At 40.7% G+C, this 10054-nt stretch overlaps 1 protein-coding gene across 1 annotated transcript; it reads left to right on the top strand.

Annotated features, from left to right (window-relative positions):
• Window positions 1–44: 44 nt before the first annotated feature.
• Window positions 45–6734, top strand: HMGN1 (high mobility group nucleosome binding domain 1; the record flags this gene model as incomplete). The annotated part of the gene is made up of 4 exons (XM_010136094.1): window positions 45–74; window positions 174–224; window positions 3212–3343; window positions 5843–6734. Coding segments are annotated over 4 exons (261 nt in total), but the record flags the coding sequence as incomplete, so codon positions are not given.
• Between the last annotated feature and the right edge of the window lie 3320 nt (window positions 6735–10054).

The raw sequence follows: 10054 nt of genomic DNA, 5'->3' as shown, positions 1-10054 counted from the left end.
GCCCGCCTGCTTATGCCGTATCTCTCTCTTTGCCGTGTCTGCAGCCGAAGAGGCGATCGGCGCGGCTGTCCGCTGTAAGTACAGGAGCGAGAGGACGGTGTCCCTGCTCAGCTGGGCAGGGGTCTTCGTGTACTGAGGGCTGAATCTCTCCCTTATTTGTTCTTTCTTCTCAGAAACCTGCTCCTGCCAAAGCGGAGCCGAAACCAAAAAAGTTAGCGGCAAAGGTGAGAGTGGCTGAGAGCTGGGGAGGGAGAGGAGGTGTCGAGTCTGTTGTGCCTGACGGCGTCCTGTTTCCTGTCGCCGACGCACGGTTTTACTTGTCGCCGGTGTTCCTTGTGGGAACATTCATGTAGCTGAAGTATCATTTTCTGATGCTCCTGCATCCTGCTCCTGTATCTGTGGGTACATTCCACGGCTGCTTATCAAGGATCTGTGCAGACACTCATAGTATTGTGTAGAGACGTGGGCACTGATTCACGAGTGTAAGATGGCAGTGTGGTGCTGAGCAGAAGTACTCGAATGTCTGAGCAACCGTACAGAGGATTGTATTTTGTTGTAACAGAAGGGAATAAAGCATACTCACAATTTAAAGCAGCATGTTAGGACAGGAAACTAATAGTTGAATTGCTGAGGCGGCCGCTGAAAAAGGTTTTCAGTTTCCATCCATGTAGTGCAGCTTTCAGGTTTTTGTTTGTATGTGTAAGTGTGATTTATGTAGTATAATCTTTCAGGTCCTCAGTACAGTTGTCACAGAGCCAGTAACTGAGATGTAAAATTCTTTGTTTTCTTGGGAGAAATAAAAGAGGCTGTGTATCCATTGGCCTGTTGGTATATGTGGTTTTAAGTGTTTCTTTGTGATTATAAGCTTTTCTTTTAATGTATGGGTTAAGAGCATTTCAAATACACTAATACAGAACTCTGCAGACTTTTGGGTGTTTTCATTTTCTTAATCCCACTGAACAGTTACTTATAGTAATGCACCTTCAATGGTTTGACTATCAGTACATTACCATTCTTGAAGCTGTAAGCCTAAAGAATTTGGAGCTTTCCAATTTTTCTTAAGTTCTGATTCTCTTCTTGGCCAGTTTCTTTGTGTGGTGCATCTGTTTCTTAATGCTGCTAATCGTTGCTCACTGATGTGTGTGATACTGACTTGCTGCCTGTAACTACTTCTAGAAGGAAACATTTCCAGTGTTCATAGTGGGGAACATACTCATGTTATCCAAGTACATCACAAACAATTGGCATCTTAGAATATTAAGTAGAACACCTTCCCCCATAGAATGCTGCTGTAACGTGAACATGCGAACAATCTTTTTTTGTTTTGTTGCTGTTACCATTGACAATTCAAGTGTGTAACTTTTTTTACATTTGGTCCTCTGTTCTAAAACTCATGCTGTCACTAAAATCTTCTGCCATTTGGATACTTTCTCACTGTTAATATAAAAATCTCTTGTTCTGATAGTACTGAAGCTGGATAAGGAAAATGCTATCTCAGTTACCGCTGGACTTTTTTTAAATGGGTTGCAGAAATATTTCACTGTTACATACCAGCCGAAATACATATACTTAATATTTTTTTTAAAAAATTGTCTTTTTTCTGTATTTGGTCCATCAAAAGATGCTTCTTTGCATCAACTTTGTAACTTTTTAAAACTTTCCCAACGGCATTTTTTTTCTGGTTGGGTGAAGTTTGCTCATTATGGAGTTACTTGATGAGTTATTTTCAATTGGTATTAATGAAGAAAGGTATACTTTGACAACCAAAGCACAGAAGTCCTTGTGTTGTGAAATTGTGTGTTACCAGAATTTGTAATACAAGTTTAGCCTTCATAACTTCTTAAAAGGTTTGTTTTTCCATTTGCGTATTTCAACTGTTTTCTTTGTGCTCTTGAGGACTTTAAAAAAATTATCTTCCCTAAAAATAAGAGCAAAGAATTTCTAAAGTTTTGTGGACATTGACCATTTAGATACCTGACATAAGATGCATTAGCATTGCCATTTTTTTTTTTTTTTTTTACCTAGTATCCCTCATGTATGTAATGTAACTTACTGCATGTTTGTGCCTAGTGAGGTAAAACACTTAGAAGTTTGGTTCAGTAGTTGCGGTTAGTTGATAAAACCTTATTTTCACGAAGATGGTATCTTACATGAGCATTCATGTAAAATGTAAAAGTGTATTCAGATAGCTATTAAAAAGCTGCCTGTGTGAAGCAAGGAAGTTGCATGGTTTTTGTAAGGAAGAATGCTTGGAGAGAGGTAGTATGGAGTACTTCTGACCAGGTGGTTTCTAACAGTAAACTGAGATACACGTTTCTGCGGTACTTAAAGTAAGCAAAAGCAAGAACTTTATTTATTGGAGTGAATTCTGAGTCAGACAACAAATTAGGACATAATTTGAAGAACAAACCTCTGAATTGCACAGAACATTTTAAATGAGCTTAGACACCATTTTAAGGTAGATCAGTGTAGTGGTTCTCTGCTTGGAGATAGAAATGCATTGTGTTCTCTTGCCACTTATGTTGTACCTGCCCAGAAAAAAGTGTTTGTCATTTAGTGGAAAATTTTTGTTAGTATCTTAAAGTAATGTTTGAGAGATGGTTTAAAACCAGTACGTTTGTGTAATTCTGAATTGATAGAAATATTTTAAAAGTCGGGAGATCTGCTGGAGGACAGGTAGACTTCGTAGTGGTGTTTGCTGTAAGGAATGTCTGGCGGGGCAGTGTATTACACATTGACGTGAAAGTAGCTCTTGAACAAACACTGCTACCCATTTAACAACAGTCACGTAGGTACGGAGGATGTGACAGAGAACAACAAAGCACTGTAAATGATGCTTCTAGGTGATGCATTTATTTATGTTAGGTTACTGAAATGGTATTTACAACGTGGAAGGTCTACATTGCCATTTCTTTATGTGCCATGAGGTTAAATGAGCTATTGCAAAGTGCTCTGTCTAGCCATGAGAATCTAGTTATCTTCTCATCTTGGTTTGATTCTCTCATTTTACTTACTAGCTGAAACTGATGACTGTCTATACAATGATTTAGAAAACCCTTTTTGGCAGTTGAACTCTATATTAGCTCATTGGTTGTTGGTACTGGCCGTCACTGTTTAACAAGTTCATCTTGGTTTTGTATGGGCTTTTTATTTTCAAAGTTTATCTAGTAGGTCATAGGAATTTACTTACTGGAAATTTATTTCATTGTAGGATAAATCAGAGGACAAGAAAGCTCAATCAAAGGGGAAAAAGGGGCCTAAAGGAAAACAGACAGAAGAGTCAAACCAAGAACAGACAAAGGACAACTTGCCTGCAGAAAATGGGGAAGCTAAAAGTGAGGAGGTAAAGTTGTCTGTATTCTTTTGTGCAAAGCAGCTGGATAACTTACTGTACTGACTTATTCAAACCTCTATCAGAAACATGTTTTTATAGTAGAACCTTATGCAGTTCTTATAATAGAATCTGTTTCTATCAAAAGAAAGAAGGCTGTTGAAGTGTTAGTAATACACCTGAAAAATTCCAGTTGCTCCAAAAAGAGTTGCAGTGACGTGAGAACAGTCCCCGAAATTAAGGAAGAAGCTCAGTTTTACCAAAATTCCAATACAGGATAATGTCTTTCAGAGAGGGGCTGTTTTTCCTGTGGCTAGGTCTCGGCAAAGTAGTACTTTCAAGGTGTATGAGGGGGATATTGCCCTGTGTGTAGGGTCAGGGTGGGGAGTGTCTCTCTCTGGAGTTTGGGTTGTAGTCTGCCTTTGCTGTGACTGGGAGAGAGGGTTTGGTTTGTTTTTTGACAAGTGCAGTATTAATTTGCTTGGGACTGGAAACAATTTTCATTGAAAATTGGAAGTTGAAATGATTAAACCAAAGTGGTGATAATATTTTTAGGAGAGAGATATACAGATGCTGCTGGTAGAAGGGACAGCTTGGTGCAGAGATGGAAAAGAGTAATTGTCATTGCTGAAGAAATCAATGTGCCACATCAGTCTTGGTTGTAGTACTGTCCTAAAATGGCCGTGTTACTGAAATTTTTAGAGTCAGTGATAGTCTAACTTAAAACATCCTCCATGCAGCATTCTTTTTCTGGAATGTGGACATAATTTAGTTTTAAATTTAGAACAAGATCTCTAGGGAGAGGTAGTGCCTCTTGCTAGGACAGCTGTTAACAGCTGAATGAAACACAAGTTTTCATGTGGTAACAGGCCTAGAATTAGCCTCAGATTTCTGCAATATTGAATGCCTCAATTTAATGAGTTCAGTGGAGTTTGCTGATCAGATAAATTTAAAAAAAAATCGTCTAAATGTGTGATTCATGCTTCCTTTCTGGTGGTTGCACTGAAAAGTAATTTTATTAACAGAAAAACAGAAAAAACAGTCTACCTGATTTCTATCAGTGATCTGTCAGTGGGCAGATAGATCCTGAAGCAGAGGAAAAGAGTGTTTGGTTTTTAGGTAGATGATGAAGTTTAGTGGGTGAGGAAGGTGCAGAATGGTATTTGAGCGTACAAGACAACTTAGTGTGGTGTAACAGTTTCTGATTTGCAAGCTTACAATGTGATCTTTGTGAGAAAGTTGTACTTTAAGTAGGAATTCTTTACTTGGCTTACCTTTCTGTGTTGCTCTGGCTCCATTGCTGGCGTATAATCTGGTCTTTTAATTTGTACGTGTAGTATTTCAGCAATACCTGTGAAAGTTAAACCGGGCAGTATTTCTCAGCTAGGGTATATTTAGTACTCTAGTGCGGAGATAACGTAAATTTACAAGGAGTGGGTGCTGACTTCTGGAGCACACCTTCATGCTGGTCTCACATTGGTCACATCAGCCAAAACTGCAGGTTTAGTGGAATACTAAGCCTAGAAGAGGCAGAGGTATAGTCTCTGCTGTTGGACATGGCCGTTTTCAATCAGGACAATAGTGTTAGTGATGCTATTAGTCCACAGTTTGGTGAAAGGTCAGTGATGACTTCTCGTGGCATTCCCAGAGGCTTGGGTCTGTGGTGGCTTCCACACTTCATCCTTCCAAAGCTTCCCCCAGGTGGCAGTAAAGACTGGGCGAGTGCAAGGGTTCCTGTTTGGGTACCTGTGATTGAACCACCTATTCTGCTGGTGGTGCTGCCAAGCTTTGAATAATCAAGTATAATTTCTATGTTAAGACATGTGACATTCCGTTTTTTTAACCTACATTGCAAATGCAGCGAGTTTTCCAATCTAAATTGGGTTGTAATTTGTTTGTATGAGCTGGTTCTGAGGTTGAGGAACAGCATACAGAGACGGGACTGAAAACAGTAGAGTGCTGCTGCTACAGTTCAGGTTCACTGAATGTATTTTTACAAAATTATGTGTAATGCGGTACTGTGTTTCTAAGTCACTTTAAAAACATGGTGATGTTTGAGGGTATGTTAATGGTGCTGCCCTGAAGTTCAAATGCATAAAGTGTATCTATTCTAAGACTCTGTATACAGAGATTTTAGCTTTGTAGGTTAAAAAGCCCCCTTTTCCTGTCAAAAGGCAATAATTATTGAAATGGGCTTTGATCTTTAATAAAAATCCTTTGCAGTGTGTGTTGAGTCGTAGCAATAGCAACGTTCTTGAAATTCATCCTGATGCCTCCGAGGAGCTAGAAGCCTTTTCGAGATGGCTTGGTTTTAGTTGGGTCAGTACCCGAGAGAAATGCATGGATCATGACAGCGAGTTAAGACTGTAAAGCACGGGATGTAGAAATGAGTCCTGGTCGTTCTGTATGTCAAGTAAGCAAGCTTGTGCACTAAAACCACTACAGACTAAGAGGCTGAGTCACTTAGAAACTTTTTGCATTGAAGTGTTGTGTTTTTTGTCTTCTTTTCAGACCCCAGGATCTGATGCAGCAGTAGAGAAAGAAGCTAAATCTGAGTAACATCTGGTACCAAGTCTCTAATTGGTGGTCCTTATACCTTTCTTCTTGTACAATTCAGAGGAATATTTTTATCAACTATTTTGTAAATGCAAGTTTTTTAGTAGTTCTAGAAAACACATTTTTAAAAAGGAGAGAATCCCAACTCAGCCCATTTTTTTACATATTTAGATAAGTGTAAATGCTTTTTTTAAGTGGTAAAATCATGTACTGGTTGTCTGTTTTCTATGAAACCAGAAGTTAATGGCATGTTACATTAAGGAGAGAGGGCTTTGAGGCCTTGATTAGGCTGCACGTTTCATAGACTGTGAGGGACAGTTTTTCTATGCTATTAAATGGAGCGTAACACAGATCAGACCTTGGAGTTCATAATGATATGTTGAGAACGTCTTAACATTTTAGTTATTTATCTGTGGTTGTACCATCGGTAGAATTGCTTATCTAATAAAACTGCTCCCTAGTGTTGGATTTCTTGCTGAGTGATGTATATCTGTGATAAAGTTATTTTTGGTAGTTGCAGCTTTATTTTTTTCCAACAACTTTGTAGCTGTGATGCAGAAGATTGGAAATCTCCATTATATATCTTTAAATACTGACCAAGTACAAGTTTCTGCTTGGCAGATGTAATTTGTTATGTCAGTATTGAAGATACTGGAACTTAACATCCAGTTTTAAAGGACAGCTTATCTACAAACATCAAACGAAGAATATTTGAAATAGTCTTAGGGAAAAAAAACATCTACAGTGTTTAGATTTAAAAACCAATATGAATAAAAACAGTTGTAAAGTTGTTCATAGTGTCTGTGATCACCAAGCAAAAGCCAAATAAATCTTGATTATCAAAGGATGTTTTTGTAGCTCCTGACTTACAATTCACAATCAAAGTGGTCTAGTTTTTGATTCTTACCCGTGTTTTTAATATTGTTAACAACATACTTTTCAAGGGATAGGTGGTAATGCAGGGAGCGAGTAGCAAGTAGAAAACTGTAGTTGCAGTCTTAATCTGGACTTTCAGTTTGAAAGCCAACAGCCTAGTGCTGTTTCTGTTACCTTGAAAAAAAAAAAGTTGCTAATAATTAGTAAGCATCAGATCTCTTTGTCTGTTCGGCATCTAAGAGTTTGCATATGCACTCTTGCGTGAACAGCTGCTTTAAGATGCACAGAGCAGTCCTCTTGAACGTTAACTGACCAAGCCGTGTTGCTGTTGTGTTGGAACCGTGTTTGGCATTTCCCCAAATCCTGCCTTAAAATAAATAATGCTTCAGTTGTCTGTGGAGGAATGACCCCAGGCTGTGAACTTCCCCAGGTAGCTGAGTTTGTAATGGAACCCGTAGGGGGTGAGCTGTGGAACAGCCTGGGCGGGAGCAGGGAGGAAGCACAAGGAAACTTCCCTTGTGGAGATGATGAGCTTTGGTGAGTTTACCATGCTGGGAGCAAGTGAGCTGGGAGCACCCGCTGTATGAGGGTGCAGGTTGACAGAGCAGTGTTGCAAATAAAGTATACTTGTTCTAGCTGACAGCTAATTCGTGTGAAACTGTCCTGATTCTTCCTTGCTATATCTGAGAAAAATCAGTCTTGAAGATCTAACAGCCTTTCATCAGAGGGGGGCATGTTAAGTAGATTATTACTTAACCTTAAAATAAAAATCAAATCTAGTTCAGCATAACTTCAGTTTTCCCACAGAGTGCAGGATTGTTTAGGTTGAGTTTTCCCCCTATTTCACATTATTTTGCGGAACTGCAGCGGGTAGTAGCATAGTTTTATCTTACTAGTCATCTTACTTGATGCCAGGCAGACAGCTGTCAACCTTGTCTTGGGAAGACAAGGTCAAAAAGTAACATTTGTTCTTTGTTTCTCACCTCACACACACACACCCGCCCTTGACTTGAGAACTTGTTTATGCTCTTCAAGTAACACCTGCAAGCACAGTATCTGCTTCCTGTACATTTTTGGTGCCTTTTTCAAATTGTCCTGCAGTTATCTCTAAAAATCACTTCAGTTTCACCTCTAGCTTGTTTTCTTAAGCAATGCTTTCATTAGAGAAGCATTTTATCGTTTCTGCTATCGCTTCAATATTTAAGCAATGTTTAACTTTTCTTTAGCTTGTGTATGGGGTGTCCTCCCACCCTGGTTCACAGTGTACTTCTGGTTCATTTCCACCACAGCTGTGTTCCCAGCAGAGCACACCTGGCTTTGGCTTCAAGTTCTCAGATATTTCAAAACTAAATTGATGACACATTTTCTAACCCTCCTGCCTTCCCCCACCCCCCCCAAGCCCTGCTCCAGTTACCTTAGTTGTTGGTTTAATTTGGTAGCAGCATGAGATAGCTATGTGATACCCTTCCGTTTCTGGTTTTAGCAAGTTAAAGCCACTAGTTACATGACTCAAACTTGCAGGTAAATGTCCCAAAGTAACCTCTCTTCCCTCCTTTTACTGAATGCCTACTTTTCATGTGCTTTGAGTCTCTTGGTGTTGAGATCCTCCTGGCTTAACATCCCCTCTCTGCTATCTGCAATCCACTGTGTTAATTTACTGTAGCTGCTCTCTTAATACGTACTCTTGGGGACAAACAGTCATTTCTTACTTTATTATGGACATGAGATGACTTAGCAAGGATAAACCAGCGACAGCATCTCACTCGCAAGACAGAGGAATTTTCACGCGGTAAGGACAGGACGGAATTGCGTCAGGAGCCCAGGAGCCCTACATCTGTTTTGAGCAGCACAGCCCACTTGATGTGAAGAATGAAACAGGCTTTCCTGATTGCCCAGAGTCTGCCTACTAAATACGTAGGTGAATCCACTGAATTTTGATGGATTGTGCAATAGACAGATACCATTGCCCTTCTCCCTGTAGCATGAAATGCCAACGTGTAACCATAAAACCCCACTAGTTTGGCTACTGGGAAAATGAGGAATTGTAGATATTGGCACTAGATGTCAGTTCTGCCTGTGGAGGATTGGAGCGGAAGGCATTTAAATTCGTCAACAAGAATTTCCATGGTCCTGCTTCAGAAAAAGCATTCTTTCCTGTACCACACTGGATACTCGTACACTGGGCGAGGAGTGGAGTAACGGCTAACGCGGGTGCGCGTACAGCACTACAGAATACACACACGTAGCGGAGAGCCACAACATGACGAGAACGAAATGTGTTTCTCAGTCATATTTGTATGCTGCTACTGGTTGGTCTACTTCAAGTGCTCTTACATACATGCTCACGCTGCACCATTCTGGAATTCATTTCCTAGTGTCAGCTAGATCACGGCTCTCTGAGACACGAACACGGTGTGCTGAAACGTGTCCCGGCTTAGTTAATGAATACTGATTGGCTTGGCAATGAAATCCAGAGGAACGCAGGTGGCTCAAGCTCGTAACAATACAGGAAGCAGAAAACACGGATCTCTTTTGAAAAAAGACTTTTTTTTTTTTTAATGGACGGGATACCTTTTTCTTTTTCCCCTTGTACCTGACCCGTGATGCAGGAGCACTAGCCAGGCAGGAGGTGGTGAAGGGCAGGAAAGAGCAGTCTGTCTTCCAGGATGCTTCTGGGGAAACTGCCTGCTGCTGGGCCTGCACCTCAGGTGTGCGAAAGCTCATTGTCAAAAGCTGAAAACACATCTGAGGTAGTGAGATTAATAAGATGCACATGTATTTCTACAATGATATGTAAAGATGTTTTACTTGACCTAAAAATGCGTAAAGGGCCAAAACAGGTGGGGAATGGAAAAAAGAAAGGAACAGCTCAGATTTAAAATGCAGCACGAGTGTAGCCGTTGCTACATTTATATGAGAACGCACGCTGTGTAGAGGTGAGAAACAGCTGTGAGAAGGAAAAAAAAACATCCTCCTGAACAGGCTCCCAAAGAGAGGTGGGGCAGAGAGGCAGCGCGGGGCACTGGGGAAAGCTGCTGGTTTCGGAAAGGCGATGCCAGTGAAGTGAGTGTCTTCCTCGAGAGGGGAGGGGAAGTATTCTCCCTAAACTGAGGTTTAGGGTAGCTGAGGGTGCCCCAGAGCATCCCACCCACGGAGCCCCGGTGGCATAGGAGAAAGCCGATGGGTCTGAGGAGATGGGAGATCTGCCCGAGCTGGCAAAGGGCAGCCAAAAGACAATCGATCAGGTGTAAAACCGCTGTATGTGGTGATGCGGTGGTTGCAGACGCTCTT

This window comes from Buceros rhinoceros, unplaced genomic scaffold (genome assembly GCF_000710305.1).
Source record: "Buceros rhinoceros silvestris isolate BGI_N320 unplaced genomic scaffold, ASM71030v1 scaffold33715, whole genome shotgun sequence".
NCBI classification, from domain to species: Eukaryota; Metazoa; Chordata; class Aves; order Bucerotiformes; family Bucerotidae; genus Buceros; species Buceros rhinoceros.
The sequence above is the reverse complement of the archived record's forward strand: the minus strand, read 5'-3'. Positions and strand labels throughout refer to the sequence as shown.